The sequence below is a fragment of the Myiozetetes cayanensis genome, unplaced genomic scaffold (assembly GCF_022539395.1).
Source record: "Myiozetetes cayanensis isolate MyiCay16 unplaced genomic scaffold, myiCay2020 scf5-8, whole genome shotgun sequence".
NCBI lineage: Eukaryota > Metazoa > Chordata > Aves > Passeriformes > Tyrannidae > Myiozetetes > Myiozetetes cayanensis.
The window spans coordinates 43,474,867-43,498,339 of NW_026087742.1; the positions used below are offsets into that span (position 1 = coordinate 43,474,867).

General features: G+C 38.5%; 1 protein-coding gene across 1 annotated transcript in view; it reads right to left on the bottom strand.

Moving 5' to 3' along the window:
* The window catches only part of CRYL1 (crystallin lambda 1), a 49,681-nt gene that overhangs the window by 13,245 nt on the left and 12,963 nt on the right, over positions 1 to 23,473 (bottom strand). Inside the window, exons 5-7 of the mRNA XM_050333148.1 lie at positions 12,711 to 12,872; positions 8,442 to 8,636; positions 40 to 145 (exon numbers count right to left, since the gene is read on the bottom strand). Of these exons, the coding sequence (XP_050189105.1) occupies positions 40 to 145; positions 8,442 to 8,636; positions 12,711 to 12,872 (463 nt within the window). The remainder of the gene's footprint in view (positions 1 to 39; positions 146 to 8,441; positions 8,637 to 12,710; positions 12,873 to 23,473) is intronic.

A 23,473-nucleotide genomic window follows, 5' to 3' on the forward strand; every position in this document is an offset into this window, starting at 1 on the left:
AGCCTTCCCTTCATATTCACAACATTTTAAACTACCTACCTTCTGCATTAAGATGCATGGTTTCCAGAGGTCCAATAAATGCATATCGCATTCCCAATCCATCAGACATCACAAGGTCTAGATCAGTAGGAGATATTACTCCTTCCTAAGCAGCAAAAGTAGAACAGGAAGGAAGGCTGGTGAATGTTTGCTTTTAAGATAAAATTTCATGGGTTTTGTATATAACTAAAAAATTTAAAAAGTAATAAAATCTAAGGCCAGAAATAGCAGTTAGCTTGCAAAGAGAAACAAAACTGCTTGCCAGAAATGCCCATCTATTATACAAGCCTTCCTATGGTTCAGTGTAAGCACTCATTCATATCTCTAAGACTGTTGTACCTCATAGTCCAACTACACTTGATACATTTTCAAGTATTTTTTTAATTTATAAATTAATATACTTTTTACATACAGTATGTACTATTTGTACACAGTAGTCTGCCTGACACTTATTACTTTCAATAATTTATGTACTAAAACTAAACTAGAGATGTGTATGTTAACCAGTATCCATTTTTCCCCCCAGAAACTGAGAATCAGAGAAGCAAGTGAGCATGACACTCTTAATACCACATGACCAGAAGAGTTTATATCAAATCTAAGTACTATACTAACGCTTTCAAATACGGGAGTTTTGGTTGAATGTTACACCTTCCCTCATACTCTCTCAGTTTTGGACTTTGGGGCACAGTCATAGTTAGCAGAATGGCAGTGCAGCAGTGGGTATTACTCCTGAGGCCATCTGCAGAAAAGGCTGGGACCAAACATGCAGGCAATGCAGTTGCCACTCCCTCCCATTAAACTCATAGAACATTCAGCCTACCCAGCCTCAACCTAATCAGGGTTCTCAAGTTCATTGCCAGCCTCCCATTTCAGAGCTGACAGGATACAGAGCATGCAAAATGAAGCATTTTGGTGCTAAATGCTAAGCACTGCTATTCCACCCACGTGGTAGCACTTACAAGAAAGCCAACGCCTCCATCAGGTTAGGGCAAGCACAGGAAAGCTTGTAAAAAAATGAGTTACAGTTCATTACCTTAACAGATTTATTTGAGAAGAATACTATTTATTATATGAGGTTGTTTTCACCTACTAGAATGATATGAATTAACCAAAACTTGTTCTAACCACTTCTATCAGATAAAGCTTAGTTTCAAGAATTTGTCCTCTTTATTCACAGAGACATAAGAATATTTCCTTCAGGTTTAGGAAGGTGGAAGAGTTTCTGAACTGCTTTTAATTTGTCTTCTCACCCTACTCTGAGGTGCTGTCCTCACTGAGCGCCTCTTTCCTAACAAGCCCCTTTGAGCTGCAGAATACAAGTATGTATACTCATTTGCTTGGCCAAAGACACACCTTCTTCTGTTAAATTTCCCTCTTGCAGGGCCCTGCCTGAATGCCCCTTTGTAACACACAGGCATCAGCTAGAGTTACGGGCACACAGGACAACAACCTGTAGTAGACACTGACATCTGAGCTAGACATCTAGACTCTCTTCGTAATCACCAGGAAGAAAAAGGAAATCAGCATCCTAAAGCAGGCTCCTAGAATAGATAAGATGAGTTGCGTCCTAAAAGGGCCTAATTCTCCTCACAGATTGAAAGATGAGTAAGAATCTTAGATGTCAAAGTCTACATTGTAGACATCCCATCTTAAGTGACCTGATTCTTACCCCACGATGTCTTCCTGTGTTCATCATCTACTGCTGCTTTAAAAGAAAGTATAAGCCAAGAACCAACATAACTTCTACAGCTGGCCACAGACATCGTTTTGTCATCTTGGGCTTAAACAGAGACTTTTATAATATGCTCTCAAGTCTCAACTTGTCAATTGCTCCTATCAAAAGCAAGCCTGTCTGAATCCCTGCTGCAGATGACTTTATAACTCTACCTTGAAAGAGAAACATTACTAGAATTATTAAGATCTATGCACCATATATGGAACACATGGTTCTGGTAACAATTTAATTAGACACTAAATAGCAGGGATAAGAAAGCATTATTTTCTTCAACTTAAAGGTAAAGCACAGGCATGGTAAAGTAACTCATCTAGAGGCAGACAGAAAGACAGGACTAAATGAAAACCTCAGACAGAATTCAGATTACAGACCAGCATCAGTGTAACTAACACAGGCACACAGGCACCATAGGTTCTGTGAAAGCTTTTTCTCCTGACGTGGCAACACAACTTCTCTGAACAACATCAGCAAAGTCAACAAAAGTGCTCTTCTGTTGGGGGTGCTTCATTTAAACAATGAGTTGTGCTGGTAAAGCTGTGCTTGATGAGTGTTTGTTTCCCCCCACCCCCACCGCGGTTGACAAGGATTTGTGGACAAAAGATTAACCACAAATTCCAGACAAGCATTTGAACCACAGCAGCAGTTAAAAACCGTAAACATAACGTTAAAAGAGTTAACAGCCTCTTGAAGCACTTCAGAATAATTGCAAATTAATTTTCAAATTAAAAATTATTTATTTATTTATTTTGATAGCATAGTCCTCAGCTTTGATACTGACATTTGAAGACCAAGTGCCCTCTGAATCATGAGATGAGTGCTTTGCTCTTGGTCTTATGACTATATAGCTGCAATTGATGTTTACAGGTGCTAAAAGGCAAAAATTGTTGCTATTGGAAGGAAAACATGACATGACAGATCCCTTCAGCTGAGAGACACAGTATTTTACACACATGAGCTCAGCTTCTTGTCACATAAACCCTCTTAAAGAAAAGGTTCCTGCTTTTTCTCTTCAGATATTAAAAACACATAAATGATTAACAAGTTAGACCATCCTCCCCTAGGGAATAACCCTACACCCACTTATGTTAAGGACTTCTTAAGTCGGTGGAATGATTCAGCAGGGTGGGTGCAAGGTTAGCAAAGTGTCTTCCATAAGGATTGGTATTTATGCTAAGCAACAAACAAGAGTTCCAACCCAGTTTCATTAAGTCTAGGCGTGAAATAATCTTCCCAAGGGGAGTTTTCATCCTGGATTACCCCTCTTGCAAGCCTTTGCCTCCAGCACTTGTCAGAGGGAAAAGGAAGCGTATTAAGAGTTCACTAGAAGCTCTTGAAGCTACAGAATTAAGATCTTAATTTAAAAAAAATTCCACCAAAATCCTCATTGGTCCCAACGGCCAGTCAAACTTCAAAATCTAGTCCAGCTCAGAATCCTCCACACTTCTTATAACACCACAAGCTCATTTTCCTGGAGATTTTAATCTCCAGTGATGCCACAGTATTGTCCTAATGAGCCTTTGGTATTCTATTAGTGCTTCTCTCTATGCAGGGATGCTTTTAACCTCTCCAAAACCTGCGGTGGTTCTGAAGTATCCACCTTTAGGCTCTGACCCAGCCTGCTTGGTTTTAATCAATATTCTTTACATCTGTGACTCACACCCATACTGCAACTTCTGTCACTGACTTGATTTGTAATTATATTAGATGCAGTATGGCCAAAACCCACCAATCTCACTATTTTTCATTCTACCAATTCATCATATTCTCCTACTCACTCCAGTTAGTTTATAGAATTATTTTGGACTCCACTGCCTCCTGGACCACCTAATTTCTGTCTGCAAATATGCCACTTCATTCTCTGTATCTCCCAAATCCAGTATTCTTTTTTTTCTGATTGCCACTAATATATGCATTCTCTCTCAGCAGCACTTGTTACACCCTTCTCTTCACTACCACTTCAGTCAAGTCCCTTCCATCTGCACCCTGATGAGATCTTTTTCCAGTCCTGTAATTTTGAGCAAATAACTTTTCTCCTGTATCCCTCTACCAGCTTCATCTCTGTGCATCTCATAGTGTTTGAGAAACTTGTTGCCCTACACACTTCATACCTACTTTGCTGGCCTTTATCTTCCTTCTTCCGTGGCACCTTCACTCACCTCACACTGTAAGAAACACTTAATATCAACATTTTTTTATCCCTGTCCCTTTAAACTTCCTTATATGATGTTCCCCCTTTTATGGGGCACTGTAACTAGATGTTTAACCCTATACGTTATCTTTGCTTTTCTGGAAAAGTCCTCTGGATAATGCTATATAATTAATAGTAAGGAATTTGAAATTTAATAAGCCTTGCCAGCATTTAAGGACTGCTAAGCTAATCACCTGAGAATGGAGAGGTACATAAACTAAGGATTTAAGCTAATGCATCTGACTTCTGTGAAAACAAATCAAAATGGACACACAGCCAAACCATGACTTTATTTTCTGAAAGATTAACAAAAATGGCAGGCTGCCCATTCTTCTGGTCTTTTACAGTGACTACAACATATAAGAAAACCCACCTGTGAAGAAAAAAACCACATTTAAGACAGTATTAAAAACTTACATAGAGGGAAGCAGAGACTCTTAAGACATTTACACAATCCATCCTGCAAAGCAGTTTTAATGGGTTCTCAAAAGCAGCTGAAACTCCTAAATTATATCAAGGCCAAAAAACGGTCATGTTCCCTTTGCTATCTCTGCTGCTGTATTTTATGACCTTCTTGGTAAATTCCAGGTGATGTTCAGAAAAATATTTCAAGAAGCTAAATTCCACTCAATAATCCACAGTTAAAGGACAGCCCTAGATATTCAGAGCAAAGCTTGAGACTTCTGAACTGAAGTGTTGGTGAAACTCGCTGGTTGTTATTTTCTGGGTTATGCCAACCAAAACTGTACCTTCAGACCAAGAAAAAGTCAAGCTGTTTAACTAACAAGCTTTTGCAATGTAATCCCAAACTACTATAGAATGTATTGGTACTGGTAAAAGTACAAAAATAATACTGTCCACAGTGCACAGGGTGCTTCCCAGGCAGATAAAGGCAGTAGGTCTCTGCTCCAAGGAATTATGAACACAATCAGATACACCCTGTGACCACTGTCATTGAAGATGTGAGAAAGTAAATAAATGGTAACAGAGACTAACAGAGAAAGCAGTTTGAGATATTTTTCATTATTGGCTATAGGGTATTCTAATGGTTCCAAACTGGTAATATCAAAATTTAGGGTTGAGAAGAGAGGAATAAGGATCTTCAACCTCAAGACCTCACAGTACATCTTTTACTGTCATAATTATCAGCTTTCCAACACTTCTACCAGAGACCTAAAGACTAAAAATATAAACAAGAAACCTGCAAAAACATCAGTCTCACATAGGCTACGAGGTCCTGCAGAAAGTTCTCAGTCCTTAAAGAGACAGACTGGAGTGCTTCCTGGTATCTGCTTTTTCATGGAATAAGTGTGGAGCATGAGGAGACAGAGATAACTGATGCAAGAAGTTCCTGCCACAAACATCTGCACTGCCCATGTGCTCATGATGTGCAAGTCAAAAAAGACATCTTGTCACAAAAAGAGTAACTTACATCCAAAACGAAAAATCTCTTTGTAGCACTCTTGCCTCAAAGGGAAGCACTTGCTTGAATTACATCTTTTAAACCCATAAATGAATCTATAGACTTCACTTCTAAATTCTTGTAAAATCAAACTTCTGCATCCCTTAACCCTAATTATCCACATGACCAAAGTTCTCAGCACCCAACTGTATGTCTCTAAATCAGTTTTCATTCTCCTACCTTCCTACAATTTGAATCTCAACTTTCAGGTCTCTTAATCTTTTACCATCTGAACTCTAGACTTCCTACTCCTGTATCTAGTCCAGTCCCACATTCATATGATTAATAGTATGGTTATTTTGGTCAAGAATGCATTATTAGTATGTCCGTCCTGTTATCATTTGCAGTTGATCTTCCACCCTCAGGTTCTTCTTAGAGTAAGGAAAACATTTGTTCACTCACACAGATTATAAAATCAATGTGAGTAAAACTTGATTATTAGGAGTCTCTCAAAGACTGAGAGTTGGGGAGGTTGATGTTTTCAACAATAAGATCTGAAAAGTGACTTCACAGTTAGAAACAAGAAGTATTCCTCTCCATTTGGAAAGTGGAAAACACCAAAAGAACATGACTTGCAATAAAAATTACTATGTTGGCAGCACAACAGTGGAAACCCACAAACTGCCCCAGGCCTGCAGCTTTCACCTGTCTGCAGTGATTCTTCTCCCATCAAAGGCACTGTGCAGCCCGAAGTCACACAGCTGAAACTATACAGCTTTGACAGCTGCTCTTTGTTCAGGCTTCCGGAATCGAAATACAGCCACCAAAGTTGTTACAGTTTAAATGTATATTTGCCTGAAATGCAGTAAATTTATAAAACAACAGAACAACTTGGAAACTTCGATGATGCACAACAAAAGCAACTTTAATTATCTGTCAGTGCTCCAAGCCCTATTTTATTACTACCCACATCACCACCACCCACACAAAAGCATCCATACAGGTTCACCTCAACTCAATACCTCCCTTCATAGTAACTCTTTCCACAGCTGAAGACCAAACAGAGATTGACACTTTCAATGATACCTACTGCCTCAGCTCCCAGCAGTCCAGTCTTGGAGACTCTGACAACTGGAGGTTGCTTCTGCACAGCCTAACACAAATGTGTCCAAGTGATCCCATTCAAATTTAGCATCCTAGCTTAATATGGCAGCAGCCTCCACAACTGAGTTTGCCCTCAGAAATCTAAAAGAACCCTACTAGATTTTTGAGGCATTACTGCTCTGAATACCTGTGCTGATCAAGCACAATACCAGACTTACTGGTCCACAATTTCCCAATGACTTTTTGATTTTTTTTTAAAGAGTTACAGCGTGCTGACTTCTATTCTGCAGTATTTTGCTAGACAATGCGTAAAATGGTGCTGAAATTAGTATTCCATCAACTTCATATTTCACATAATCCTCAAAGAAGTTTCATTTCTCTTTCATGGTCTGTCATTACTCATTTACTCTTTCCTCCTTCAAAAACCTTATTCTTAGAATGACTTATTCTATGTCAGAGCTCTCCCTTTCAAGGAGAGGTTCCCACAGTGTAACTTCTTTAACAGCAAATGCTGCAGTTCAGCTAGCTTTCTCCTCATGAACTTACCTTCCTTTTCCACAATTTGTAGTAGTTGCTTTACATTTTTATTCTCAAAAATATTTCTTTTTACCAGTATTTCCACGGTTTCAAAAACAATTTAGAGGTTGATTTAGACAGGACCAGACTCTTTTCAGTGGTGCCCAGCACACAGGACAAGGGGCGACAGGCACAAACTACAAATTCAGAAAGTTCCATCTGAATACGAAGGAAAAAATTTTTTACTTTGAAGGTGATGGAGCACTGGAACGCACTGTGGAGTATTCTCCTCTGAAGATATTCAAAACCACCTAGACGTGATCCTGTGCAACTTGTTTAGTAATGGGGTGGGACTGGATGATCTCCAGAGGTCCCTTCCAACCCCAAGTATTCTGTGATCCTGTTTTACTTCCTCTTTCTATCCTCTGACTTCCAAACATGACTACAGCTTTCTCAAGGGGTTTCTCTTATCATAAACTTCAGACTTTGTATTAAATGTTTAATAATGAAAGCCATTTTTAAAATTTCAATAAATATCTCCAGAAGATTATTTCCTTCTTAATGATATTGTTTTCCTTATTATTATTCACCGCCTCCTTTATATTGTTGTATTATGTTGCTAGTGAAAGCCACATACAGGTAAGCAAAATCAGTTCAGCAACCATGTTGAGATACTTCTTTGGAAAAAGAGTTGCTTTATTTTTGATAACATTACCTTAGCTTTAAGATCTTTACCTACATTTGTGTGCATGGTTGTTTTAAACAGCTTGAAAAGTTAAAACACTACCCACAACAAAAAAGTAAGCCCTGTTCAAGCCCAGTTGAAACTGATCTCGAGAATAGCAACAAACTCATAAGTCAGCTCCTGCTGATGAAAGATCAGACTTTTCAGCAAAGAACAGGTAACTGTGAGAAAAGCTGAAGGGACACAAACAAATGATTCTCAGCTAGAAGTCTGAATGGGCAGGAGGAGGAGAGATCTGTCTTTACCTACAAGTATCAAGTAACAGTTGAACTTATGAGTGCAATTCCTGAAAGGCCAAAGGGAAAACCATTTAAAATATTATTTTCATACCCAATGTCCAGCAGGCCAGCAACATTAATAAATAAAACAAAATGAGAAGACAGCCTACAAAAAAGAAAAATCAGTATTTTGATTCCTATGCTTTTAAGATTTTTCTTCTTATTGTTCTGAAAATAACAATATTCTGAAAAGAAAGCAGAACAAAGAATAGTTGTTATGATCACATCTCACTTGTTTTTGCCACTCTTTTCTAACTGACATAACTTCCTACTGATTTTAATCTACATGTTAAATATATATTTTATGTTCATAAGGGACAGCTTAACAAAGATGACACAGATTTATAGGAAGTTTAAATATACATCTCACTTGTCACATCCACAAAACTGACCAAGTGTGTGTGTAGATACCAGAAAAAATATATACATACACTCACAAGTCTCCAGGCTTCACTTATCACTGCATACTGTAGTCGATTCAGAACAAACCCTTCAATTTCTCTGTTTAGTTTGACAGGAGATTGACCAATCTTCTTCATCAGGGCATATGTTCTCTCTGTAGTAGAAGGATCTGTTTCTGGATGAGGAATAATTTCAACCAATGGCACAAAGTAAGGCGGATTTACCTCAAGAAGAAACACAAAAGAAGAATGTCAACCATTAATGGAACAAGTTAATATAAAGCATCTTTAGAGAGGCTACTAGCTTGGATATTTTCCAGTCAACACAGCAAGCATGATATTCTGATCCTGAAAGATCCAATAAAAGCCGGTGCATTAATTCAAATTAAAAAAAAAAAAGTAATTAATCTTGCACTAAATTGAACTCTGTTGAACCCCAGCAAAGTTCATGGAGCTACACTAAAGATGACAGCACTCAAACAGTACTACAAGACTTTATACTGACTTGAGTAACTGATGCTTTCTCAATATTCAGGCTGCTTGTTGTTTTAAGTCATATTGTCACCACCTGTCTTTCCAAATTAAGGTATTTCCTTTTAGATATTCAGGAACTTTATAGTAAAAGTATTGCTAAACACCACCTGTAAGATGCAACACTTAATAGATAAGCTGCTACTGGCCCAAGCCTGTAAATAAATGCTAAACACAGTAACAGATGCCACATAAAACATACTTTGAAAATGCTGCTGAACAGGTTACCTTCAAACACTGTACTTAAAAAAAAATATATTGTTATCTCTCCCTGACTCTTCCCAAATGTAATTTCTCACCAAGTCAAGACCTTTGTGTAATGTATTTTTGAAGTAAAAAAACCAAAAAATCGTTAAGAAGATTCTGGAAACAGTTATAAGCTCTTCAGGTCACAGTGTTACAGAGAGAAACACTGCTTTGCATGCTCTTTCCAAAGTAGCAGTCCTTCAGCCCTACTCCTAAGGTGTTAAACTCAGCTCTCCGTCTAGTTTCCAGGCAATAGAAGGAGCTAGCATATCACAAATGACTACTAGGAATAACATTAACGTTTAAAGGATGGTAATTAAGTACTGATACTTTCATCATGCTCCTTTATAGTTAACTACTCTTAACTGTGCTCATGTAAATGCAAGTATGGGATTTAGTCACAGCAACATGAAAACAGTCTTTCCTCTCTGCATGTTCTTTCTGGTGACCAGTCACAGGACCTGAGAGAATGGCCTGAAGCTGCATCAGGAAAGGTATAGGTTGGATATTAGAAAAAGGTTCTTCACCCAGAGGGTGGTTGGGCACTGGAACAGGCTCCCCAGGGAAGTGGTCATGGCACCAAGTCTGACAGAATTCAAGCATTTGGACAGTGCTCTCAGGCACATGGTGTGACTCCTGAGGATGGTCCTGTGCAGGGCTAAAAGCTGGACTTGAAAGATCCTTGTGGGTCCCTTCCGACTCAGAATATTCTGTGGTTCTGTGATTCTTCTCAATATTTACGTGGTTCCCTTTACTGTAGGGTCTGACCAGCGCATAATCTGAAGTATGTTACATCTGCTCTAACTACTGATGTAACACACTTCGTTCCCTTTAAAGTGCCTCCTGCCCCACATAGCCTTCCTCACATCAGTCTCTTTGGCAGTGCCACCACCGATGCCAAGAACAGCACGATGGACACCATCGCAGGTGAGGTGCCAGGCAACTGAGCAAGACCCAAAACACTACAAGCACCGGGACATTCTCTGAAGGCTTTCCTAACCCATAAGTATATCACAGGTTCCAATCAGAAAGAGGACAAGTTAATTATCGAGGGAGACTGGAGCTATTAAAAATTTCTTCCAAGATTAGTGTTGACAATGATCTTATTGAAATATTCCATTTCATGAATTTGGCATGGGGAGTATATGGGTGTGTTTGTGAGTACACTGAGGAGACTTGGGAAGACAATTTTTCAGGAGTGAGGTAATAAATGTTGGTAAAAACTAGAAGTGGTAAAACATACATGAAATAAGGAATAGGGGAAGATTTCTAAAAATAAGAAGCATTTCAGGAAACAGAAGGTTACCTTAGTCTAGGAAAATGAAAGCTGAGAAATGATACGACAAAGAAAATGCTAAAAATAATTAAGCTGCACAAAAGTTGCCTACATATATAAAAATTAAATTTAATGGACTGTTAATTAGATTGGAAAAAAATTAGAAGACACAAACAACTTCTAACAGGACTAGTGGAGTTAAAAGAAAAACTAACAGATAGAGTTTAACACATATTCAGGATGATTTGATTACAGGGTTTCTTGTACAACAGGGGACTTGACTCAATGGTATAGTCTCCTCTAGCTCCGTATTTCCATCATGTGACCTAGCAGGTGTATATAGTACATGACAAGAGAACAACTCTGCAGCAGACCTCTACTGATACACTGCCTGAAACTGCTCTCAGAGAACAGCTGTACCTGTTTTGTATTGTATTGTAAGTATTGTGTGAACTTCTATCATACAGCTCTGCTAGGGGATTTAATTTCTTTCTTTAAAATTACTGAACCATGTTAAGCAAAGGGATGAGCTGCTTCTGCGCTTCGGGCACTTCATTTTATTCACCTCAACATCCTCACCTGTGTCAGAGCCTCTACAACTTTAGCTTTAAATTAATTTTCAAATTCTACATTTGTTTTGAGTGTCTTCCAGAGCTGCTTGCTTTCTGCAGCCACCAAGTCCTAGTGTTGTGTTTGAGATCTTATTAATGGCAAAAACACCCAAAAACCAAAACCAAACAAAAAAAAACCCACCAAAAGACATTACCTACTACAAAGCAAGCATATTTCCTGATATAACAGATGCAGAAAGGCCCCTGGAATAGTACACTGGCTTACAGGTTCTCCAGTATAGCTGAGATTATTAAGAAAATAGTCTCAGTTGGACTGCAAAGCCATTTCAGAACAATTAAGATATTTTAAGGTACTTCAGAGCGCTTGCTTTGAAAAAATACATATATTTTTACAACAGCAACCTAGGAAATGTTTAGGCAGACACACCTTTCAAAGATACTTTTCAAATATATTCATACCTTTCCAGATCTGATAAATCTGATTTCAGGAGCAGCTCCTATAAAGACTGCAGTTCAGACTACACAAAATCAACTGGTACAAACCAAATTGGGAAAACAGTAAGAAAGAGTACAGTAAAATAAAAGACTGACAAACAGTCAGGCAGCCAGGAACTGGTTAAAAAAAAAATAAAATTTTTAATACAGAAATCTAGAAGAAATGTTATCTCTTCTCTTGCACTACAGAAAGTTATAGCCCTGGAAATATGACATAAGGAACTACTGAATTTCAAACTGGAGAAAGGCTAAATCTACGCATAGACACATACTTTGAAGTTTCACTTTGTTTTTTAATTAAAAGGGATCAAAACCTATTTACATAGAAACAAACCAATCCTTTTGTTCCCTTTGCCACCCAGTCACCCCAAGGTACAAGGATGGTGGTGGAGGGGTGTCAGAAAGGCTCTGATCAAATGCTTTGACACTACAGCATTAGGCTACAGGTAGCTGTACAGATGATCAAGATAAAATGCTCTTCCATGCTGAGAAGAGATGTGATAAACTGCTGTCTGCAAGTTTTACATAGACCTTTACAGAGTCTCACAAGTACCCTTTGCAATTTTGAGGTTCTGCTGCACACTCTAGTCATGCCATTTGTGCATCACTGCCCTGTCCCAGTTGGTCGTGAAGCATGCCAATTCAGCTCCAAGTCCAATTTGTTCCATTTCATCATTCCTTCATTCCTCTTTCAGGTATACTTCTGCACCAGAAATCTGAAGAAACCAGAGTCAAACATTTCCATCTTTCATCAACATTACCCAACAAGCACATGCAGCTCAGCGTTTGGATTCTTATTGTTACCCAAAAGCAGCTGAAAAAGGATACTACGAAAGACTAACCATGGCACAAGAAGAAAGTAAGTAGTGTTAGAGGTTTGTATTAAAAACACAGAATTCCAACATTTTGAAAGCCAACAGTTTGAGAAACACACAACAATATGAGCACAACAGCTTACACAGGACATATTGAGCCAACACTATGAAATGTGCATATTCTCAATTTAGTAGATGCTGCTGTTCATAGAATGAACAAACTACACCTTTTTTGAAAAGCTGGGTCCCTGCACACTAACAATGGCACACAGAGACTCCAAATACTCTTCTGTATCTTTCAGTCTACAGGAAGGAGTTTGGGATGCAGTTTATACAAAACCAAAAACCATGCCATCATACTTACAGGATGTGACACAATACACTGCTTAACATGTTTAAGGCCAGTGAACAATTTGCTGGGTAAGAGACAAGAGGTCGAGCTGCTCAAGATAACATTGTCACCCACAATAAGATCCAACTGACCAAAAATCTTCTTTTTTAGTTCCAGGTTCTCTGGAGTACATTCCTGGAATAAAAACAAACATGGGTATTAGAAATCATCTAGTTTAAGAGTATCTATCCATATATTCCAGACTTTACTGATCCCACCTTGACACCTAGGAACTCATCACAAATTATCTATTTTAATCTAACTAGATATACCTGTGAGCCATAACACAAAAATACCTTCCCACTGATAAAAAAATGGAAATCCTGAGAGCTTCTCTACAGCAGAAGATGGACCACCACATACCACAGGAGATATAACAGAAAATAAATGATTCTGCTTTATCTAAAGTTAGACATTTACTCACATACAGAGATAATACAGTACAGAAGAATACTCCTTTTTTTTAAAAAAAGAGAATCTCACATGATAGTAGTCAGTGTTCTCTCAGACAAGATAGAAATAAAGAGGTGTATCTCAAAAGAAGACAAACTTACAATCTACAGAACTATGGCAGGAGATGCCAAGGTAGAGCTCTGTAACCTACACTGAAACAATTCTCAGAATTGAAACGAATGGAGATACTTAAACATTTTAGTGTGAGAAAAATTTCTGAAGTAGAATGCATGCTATCAAAACTTCTCCCAAAGCTACTGAGCATGTTCAGTTCCACAGTATTGTGTGAAATTTCACATGTATGAGCCAAGAGCCACAATCCACAGTAACTAGATTTCCAAAGTTATTTCCAGGAGCTGTCTGAAGGAGAGAATGCAGAAGTCCACTAGTCTGAGAGCAGCAAGGACATGAGAGAGTAACTACAGTGGATCCCACAATCAAGAGAACAAAGTCAGTTTGTTTTCTGGGGTTTTTGGAAAAAAATCCAAACAGGATCCCAAAGCTGCAAAACCTCAGCTTTCCCCTTAAAACACAGAAAATACCTGCTCTTTTCCAGCTCTAACCTTCTCCCACCTGTCAGTACTTCATTCTGTCTTTCCTGTTATGCTGAAATGCACATGTGGGGCAGGGAAAAAGGCCACTTATTTGACATAATCCAAAATTTACATTTAATATCTTCAGCTTCAGACAGCCTCAGTGGCAGGAATACCCAGAGGCAGAGGTTTTTAATTGAGTGAATGGGTTAAAAGTAATTTGAAGTCTTAAAAAAATAAGTTTCATGGAATGGCACTAAAGGTTCCATGATGCAGAAGAGATAAACAGGGTCATTTAAGAACTCCAGATAGAGCCCAAAGTATTAGACGGCCTTATCTAAACAAAATGATACTATGCTCATAGTTCCAGAATGCCTGCTTGTTGGTTAGGTTTAAATAGTTTCTTTTAGCAAAGCCAAAGATGACGAGAACTCTGCAGATACTGTTCAAGCTAATAAAAGAGCTGCTCTGAATAGGTTTGTGAACTTGAAACTCTAAGCCTGCTCTCACATCAGATGATAATCAAAAAGGCAAACTCAAATCTGCTGGAAACTCAAACCTGCCATGGTTACGTAAGGTTTCTGAATGGGCCATTTGCTTGAAGTTTCTTGTATAGTGTCACAATTGTTTTCAGGTTGTTGGACCACTGCAATAAAGTTTCTGTTCTCAAGCATGCAATTATATTCTCAGAGACACCAATTCCCTAAAGAACACGGCGAAAATTAAACTCTAAACAATTCATTAAATAGGAACCTCACTTGCTGTCAGTTATGGAGCCTGGAGAGGTCTGAAGCTACTCTGTTTACCCTGAGAAAGAAAAGATCAAACAGAGAGCAGGTAAGATACGGTTTTAAAGCTGCCACAGTCTCTCTCAAACAATCAGTGCAAAAAGGTTACATGCACCTCCCCGCATTTTAAGTGACACTGTATATTTCTGTGCTCTTTTCTTAGGGAAGATCATACTTCTCGTTTGCAGTGAATGTTTCCAAGGACTGATCACTTAAACAAGGTTGCTACTAATCTGACTTCCAATTTAAACTTTATTAGACTTAACAGCCTAATCAGTTGCTAACTTTTAAAACCCACTTCCCGGAAGAGTTGTACTGAATTAAAGGCTTAAAGGTTAAAAGTAACAGGCATCACACTATTCAAATACCTGTTCAGAGAACACATAGAAGCTACTTGACCAGTGTATGAACTCTTAAAAGAGCTACACAAAGATCAACATATACTAGATTCACTCCCCTAGCTAACAATGACACCCTGACAAGGTGACTGAGGTCTAGTTGCCCCTAATTAAAAAGTTGCACTCATGTGGCACAACTCCTGGAATGTGTGTATATGGAAAGCTAGGGAGTTTTATCTGTTTAAATCCAGTGTCTCTGTGTTTCTGCATAGGCCTTTCTCACCATGCTATCCACCATCTGTGCTCCACACGCACCCATGCTCATCTAAGTGCACAACTTCATTTATCTATATTTAAATGATAGCATCTAGCCAGGTTCTTCCCACCCATTCTCAAATGTGCCAAGGTAGCAATTCACCTGTACTTTCTGGGAAAACACTCCCCAAAACACTATCTTGCAAAATACCTTTCCCTAGGTATTTAGCAATAAGAATCACTGCCAAGCGATTTATTAGTACTGGGAGGCAAAAGAAGTGAAGTAAGGCCTCAAGCAAAGCACTGCAACACAGTGGTATGGTCCTAAAATAAGTGATATTGTCTACAGAAACATGGCAACATAAGATGAAAGTCAAATATTTAAACTAGCATGCAGAAGGGCAAACATTAGCAACCATTCAGCAACAAGCAAGTCACTTTCTGTGAGATCATCTGGAGATGCTGTCACAGGGTGCACATGGGGCCCTCTTAATAATGAGTATGGAGCCTGACGGTAGTCACCAGCACAAGGAATTGCTGAATAAAGAAGTCTGAGACACAGTTGCGCAATGATGAGTTCCTACCTCCTTACTAGATTCTGGCTGCTGCAAATTCAAAATATAATCAAGAAAGCATTTCTTCCCTGGTAATCTTAATATGAAGATTGATTTATGATAATATAAATTCCCAAATGTGACGATTGACCTATCTTGAGCTCTCTTCGTTCCAGGACTGTATCCCATACCATGGGATTCTTCCAAGCAGATTTTGCTCTGAATAGGCCAAAGTTGTCTCCCCTGAAGTCAAGGGCTGTGATCCCACTTTTTGTCTTGCTTCTCCTCTCGGGATCCTCAACTTCACCATCTCATGGTCACTATAGGCAAGACTTCCCCCTGACTTTCCCATCTCCAACTAGCTCTTCATTGTTTGTATGAGATCCAGCACAAACATATCCTCTCTTCTGTTCCTCAACCACCTGTGCTGGAAAGTCAAATGAATGCATTCCAGAATCCTCCTGAATTCTTTGTGCTCTCCTGTGCTGCCGCACCGTCAGATATTAACGTGGTTGATGCCCCACCATGAAAACATGGGTATATGAATGTGAGACTTCTTCTAGTTGTCTGAAGAAGGCCTTTTCTTCCTGATAAGGTGGTCTGTAGCAGACATCTACCACAGTATCTTGGTGGCAATCCTGTTAATCCTGACCCATAAGCACTCAAGTGGCTCCCTCAATCAAATCAGGGCAGAGCTCTGTCCATCCTAGCTCACAGCATGGAACAAGCACCCAAGTTCCCCTCCTATCTTTGCCTTGCACACCTAAGCCCCAAAAGCTGCACTTCACTGTCATGCAAGAGCATTCTGTAGCCTTCCCCTAACCATAACTGAGGTAGAAAATTATTTTCAAGAATTCTGCGACTTTCCTCTTCCCAATAAATTCAATAGGGTTTCAAGCAGAAGGAAAACTGCTTAAAAGTCATAACCAGTCTGACTGCAACAGGATGCTCTTCACCTTCTGCAGTTAAGTGACGATCTCCAAATGTGCCAGAAGCCCTGGCTCTGTTTGTCTATTTATACACATATAATTTACAGCATTTTAAGCAGCCTCAGCTTTTCAATGCTGTGATTTAGCTGACAATTTCGAGGCACTTCTGTAGAACAGTTCCCAGAGTCAAGTGACAGCAATTGTCTCTTCTCATAGAATGAGGATGTAGCAGCAGTTTCCAAAGCACCAAACTATCTCACAAGCTTGACACGGACTGTCAGCACTCCTGCAACAGGAACCACATTATATCCAGCTTTTTGTAGGAATATAAAGATCTTCACAGGATTAGGAAACAAATAGTTCTGCATCTCAGAAAAGAGGCTTTTCTGAAAGTTTTGGTGCCTAATACATTTCTACAAATACTTCCATTATCTTCTATAGTTATAATCCACTAGAAAAAGAACTTCATAAGAGAGAGGCATAACTGTTTTATTTTCAAACAAGTCACTTCAGAATTTGTATTTCTAAAACAAAGCCTGATTAACATAAACCTACAAAAAACCAGGCCCTGCAGATTTTTATAGAGATAACCTGAATTTAAGATAAATATTAAAAATACCTGAAGAGGAGACCTGCAAATTCAATTAAATGAAATACAGATTTCAAATCACTATTACTTTCTATAGATAGCAACTGTACAGTCAAATACAACTACTCCATAGAATTTTACCACATCTAAATAATAATAATAATAATAATAGATTCTTGTAAAAGTCTAGTTGAAAGAAGTACATATGCTACAATAAGCTCTTTGCAAACTAAACCCTGCAATTTTACAATCAGTTCTGTTTCCCCCAATATCACTGTCAAAGTTGAGGTTACAAGATTGCATTTGTTTGCTCCATCTTGCATACCGACTGCTGTGCTTCTGTCATTACCACCACTTTATTGAATTTGTATCAAATTATATTTTAAGCCAAATAGTGTTTAAAGTTCTTACTATTTAAGCCATTATTATTATTATTATTATTTTTATTTTTATTTTTATTTAGGCTTTTGTATTGACATGTCTGCTCCTGCAGAGTTTAGGAACTCCATTCCATGCACCTTCTATTAAGGAAACTGGAGCTTTCTTCTTTTGTTTTCCACTGAAGTGAATTCTACACAGCAAACAAGAGTCACACACACGAACCGAGGGAACTATACCACCTGCAATCAAAAAATGTGACATTCTGACTGCAGAGTTTTGGAGTTCAGCTACTGAAATAAGCAGACATATAAAACTGTATTTTTAATATCAGAATAAATTATTAAACCAGAATATCAATTTTTCTTCTGATATTTTTGTTAAGCATTACAACTTAGCTCAAATATCTAATTTTTTCATACACTGAGTAGGTTTGGCAAATCATTACACATTTCAAATGCAAATACTTGTCTTCAAATATTTTGGGCTTTTCCTTCATGCTCCCCCCGAAAATAGTTTCAAACTGAGGCACTTTAAAGATGGATAGCATGTGGATCTAACAGTATACCAAAACATTAATTAAGACAAGGTGACAAATAAAAATTCATTATTTCAAACTGCAAAGATGGTGATGGGAAAACATATTTACTTCAGTCTCCTTTTATAAAGTGCTGTTACCCTCATCTCAGGTTAAAAGCAGGGACAGCAGCTGGCCAAGAGACACACACACTCTTGTTCACCACTGCATGGGTTTGGGATGAGACACATACACACAGCTGTGACTGAAGGAAGTCCCCAGGCTACTGCACACCTTTCACTGCAGTGTCAGCATTTTGATCAGTTAAAATGAGGAAGAAGGAGGGAAAAAAAACCTCAAACCAAAATGAATCACCACAAAAACACTTAAACCCTTGGAGGTAATGCAGAAACCAAATCCAGTGGGATAAACACAGGAGAACAGAAGCTCATCAGGCTGTCTGCCCCTTTCCCCTTTCAGAGATACTCATTCCACTTAAGTGGGTACACAACTTCCTCCAAGATGGTTTCAAGCACATGTCCAAATACCAGATCATTAAAAAATATCCTAGGCAACAAAAGACTCCTTAGATGTAAAGCAACTCTGGTTAGCCCAAAACAAGCCACACAGCCTTCGCAACCAAGACTTTTACTTTGAAACTGGACTACCTTACTAACCACTGCTGTCCTGTAAACCAAAGGTAAGAAAGCATGATAAGGACAGCAGCTCCTTTAACTGAAAAGCAGACTGGCCCTTTATTAGGAATGACAGGGCCACATTATCACCATGTGACACAATTATAAAAAATATTAATAAAATTAAGGTATGCGAGCTTCACAGTCCTGGGACTTCAGTTAAAGATTTTCTACGGGTTCTGTATGCACTGAAGTAAAATGCTTAACATGGGAGGAGAAGGAATCACATCATAAGAGGATTTTAGGAACAGGTTAACACATTTTTGACATACAGTTGTCCAGGTATGACTGATCCTGCCTGACTTTGGCCCGGGGTTGGCCTAAGTAACCTCTAAAATCCCTTCCAGCCTGATTTTGCGTAACTCAGTAGCCAGTATGGTAGCAAAGGTAAAGGTGAACCTTCTGATAAAGGTAGGGTTTTCTCATACACTGTTCTGCTGAGGAACAGAGCACTGGGGGCTGGTAGGGACACATAGACTCCCATTCAAGTTTAACTCTTATTTATAGCATTTAAACTTGTTTAAATTTCCATTCAAAATATAGTTATAAAAATGTCTTACAGCAAATCTACAACTGTATGGCTTTTAGAACAGAGTTAAGTTCATATTCAGGAAAGCTTTAACAGAATTCAAACCCAGCAACTAAAAGGACAGTAGATCGGTAAGCTTATTATGGAGCAGTTGTAAAGGCATTAGTTAAAGCACCAGCAATTTCAAGCTAATCTAATTAAAAAAAAAAATTAGGGCTATAAATCACTTTAGATCTGAAGTGATAACTTCTTACTTGTCTTGAATATATGAGCTCATACCAGTGTGAAATCTGATGCTTCTCAAATCACTACCTCTTGAGTGACATGAAAGACTGCCTACCACATGATACTGTACAAGTAAACAACATTTAGGTGAGGTAAAATCCAGCGTCTGGATGGAAACATTTTGTACTTTCCTGTAGTTCAGAAACATACTCTGTTAAAGAACATGAGCAATAAAAATATCAAGTTACTGCAATTTTATACTGTTCAGAATAAAAGACTGAATTACAAGTGTCTGTTCAACGCTTACCAGAAAACACAAAACAGGATTTGAGGAAGTACTAGTTTTCAGAACTACATTTTCTAAAGTCAAACTCATAGATTTGGGAGGGCTGGGTGGGAGGGAAGTGGATGGCTTTTTGTTTAAAACAACTACAACAAATGAAGACATTTTGCTTCACCTCATGTTAGTATCATGGCATGAAGAGATCCATCTTTTTCCATGATGTTCGCACGTCCTATAAAACTTTCGAAAGACAGACAAGATCATCAAGTTGCTACAGATGAAGATTCTTTTTGCTCCCTCAAAGATTCTTTTTGCTCCTTGAGATCTTACTGCTCTTTCCTGACTGACATCTCTTCCCCACATCTCACAGAACCAGGTCTTCTCTGTTTTCTTCTACCCTGATCCCATCCACCCTGAAAAACAGGGAAAGTGATCTAGGAAAGGCAGTGGAAACACAATACAGCCCCAGAAAAGAGACCAGGGAGCACTGGAAGAGAACCTGAAGAGCAAGATTAATTGTTAGGCAGGATGACAGTTTTGGCAATGACAACCTTCTGAAATAGGGACCAAAACCATATTCAAGACTGTAATGGCAGACAACACCAGCTGTTACATGCAGGGAATAGATGGAAAATGAATGGTATAAAGTTTGGAAGGACGTAAGTCTATTCAGCAGCAGCACCACTGCAGTGACACTAGCAAGCTCTTTAGCTAAACATCATCCTTCAGCTCAACTCAAACACTGACTTGATAAAATGTTTTACAGCAAGTCCTTGAGATCAGATCATTTCAAACCCTAAAATGGAGAAGAGTTTTCTCAAAACATCTACAGAGATGGCAAGTCAGGTCACATGCTTAAAACCTGTTCCCTCAGAAGCCAAAACACAACTTCTGGTGCCTCAAGCCAGTGTTTAAGATAAGTAGGGTAAAGCCAGGCCTAAGGTTATATTTACCCAGCTGAAAGTAAATAGACCCATGTTTGTCTGTCCAGGGCTCAATCCAGAAGAAGCCATATTACTGCAATGCTTGCACACTCTGCCTTCGAGCAGTTTTGTTTCTACAGAGGTAGAAACATTAACACAGCTTCCAAACTGGTATGGTCTTCTAGCCTACGAGCTCAGGGCAGTTGAAGACAGCTTCAACCAACGTCTGCAGATATTTCCTCATTCTCAGAAGTAAAGGGGTTCTTGAAAGCCATCAGGAAAGCAAAACAAAAGCTAGGGATAGAAACTGGTACCAGACAGTGAAAAACTAATTTTTATAACCAGAGGCATGAGACGTCTACTGCCAGAGCTCCAAAGTCAAAGCTGGTTTTGCATTCTGAGGCACCACCAGACTTTTTGAAAGCTGTTAACACCGTTTTTCTAAATATGTCTAACTGGGAGAGATGAACAAGCCAGCAATATCTAAAAGACGCCAGACTGAAGATCTGTTAGTATTATCACCAGCTCAAGAGAGCCTGCAGATGTAATGGGGTGGGATACAATCCCCCTCACCATCCCATAACCCCACTTCTTTTAAAGGAGGGGGGGTAGGAGATAAAGATACTGTTCAAAGGCTTTTAGAACAGAGTTCTTTTAAAAGTGAAAAGGATAAATACCTCAAGAACACAAGGTATAAGTTAAAAGCTTAATTTAATTCCCTTGCTCAGTCTGCTCTGTCCCACGCCACAGCACAACTGAGGGGTTTAGAGCGCACATCTCAGCCACCTCCTCTGTCCATCTGCAATTAGCCTGGCCAGCCCTCACAACTCACCAGAATACACAGCAGCTCAGATGTCGAGAGTAAGATCTCACCAATAGTTAGTCACCTTATCTTCCTCTGAGAGCCAGTAAACTTTATTATTCAGTTAGTAAATTGTTCCATTTAACTGGTTTTGTTTTACTAGCTGTATGGTAAGAGACCATACACTGACTTCTGTTCAGTTTATATTATTTAGAAAATAGACACACATGCACTTAAAGGTGGTTTTAATATAGAAAGACATAGTAAGACGTTCAGTACCTAATAGTCACACAAGAACAAAAGACAAAAGTCATCACATATTTATGCAGGAAAGCTAAGAGAGTGATATTAAGAAACATTTACCTCACCCATGATAGTCCCATGCCAGGGACATTTTAGTATAAACATATCCATTAATTTGTCTCATGGAGTTTTCAGCTGATGAAAACCTTATTTCAGAATTAAAGCTTCTAGTGATACAAGAGCTTGCAAAACATGGACTAACTTCCTTCTGAAGTTGATGCAAAGCACACTAATCAAGACAAGTTACTTCATGAGAATGTCAGGAGAGGGAATATATAAAAATATGCATTAAGGCATACTTTGTTTTTAAAGGTTCATAACATTACAGTTACAAATTTTCTTCTTACTCAGTCCTTCAAATGATTTCTTTCACCTTTTTCACTTTTATTTGTTCACTAATACAATTTAAGAAGTTCCACTTTTTACTTCATCATCCCATCTGTGCTATGTCCCATGAAAATTACACAGAAGGTAACTATCTGAAGAATTTACTCATGGAGTGCAAACATTCAAGAAAATTTTTAAAGCTTGAAGTAGACTTATTCTACAAAGGCCAAAATTTGAAAAGAAGTTAAGATTTAACCACCTGAAATCCAGGGTAAAGAAATACAGTTCTCATGGGAGTTTTCTAACAAGTTAATCAGTAAGTTATACCATTAAGCAAGAAAATTGAGTCTTCTATATTCAACTAACATTAATGCAACCAATATTTTATTTTTTAAGTAACCAAAGTCAGTACACTTGCCTTCATAAGTTACAATTAATACGTTTTGTCTTTCCAGGTTCAGCTGCTCTAGGCAATGTGTCTGAAGTTTAATATGGTTCAGCCAGAAAGTAGCCTGTTTGTGGTTGAAATAAGGCTGTGAGTCTAGAATCAAGATTCTTTCATTATATTCCATCATCCTCCTTTAAAGAGAAAATTAAAGACTAGTTCAAATAAGTTGCTTGCCCACTTCCATTGTGTATTAGTTAACACTTTGAATCAAACTAAAATTTAATGCTATGGTTTCATGCGCTGACTTAAATAGTGCCAACCATGTTTCACATGTACAATTTGTTATCAATGGCCATGCTGCAGCAATTTAGTTTATTTTTATTTATATACATAGCAACTACATGTTAAGAGACATCAAGAGGGCTAAGGGAACATGAAATAGTACCAAAAAGCTCAAGGTACAATGTTGCTGTTCGGAGACTATCAACACAACACTGCTGTCTTCAACTATCTGAACGGAACACACTCTCTGAGGTCTGTGTGGAGGACAAGAGGCAAGAGACTGAACTTGCAAAAATAAAAATTCCAATTCGATATTGGGAAAGAAGTTGCACAATGAGGGTAATTAACATTGTAGCAAGTTACCCAAAGAGACCAGATGTGTTTATCCAAAACTCAACTGCACAAATCCTGAGCAAGATGATGTGAGTGGGTTGGGCCAGATGACTTCCACTGATTCTTTCCAACTCAAAATTACTTTGATTTTGCAACATTTGCTCGATGCCCATTTCATAGATCAACTGATGGCGGTGCAAAAGGATGCTGCCCTCGATTTAATCTGAAGTGCTATGTTCAAAAATCTTACAGCCAAAGACCCTCCCTAACAGGATCAATGGTATTGGACTACACATTTCTGTTGGAGCAACA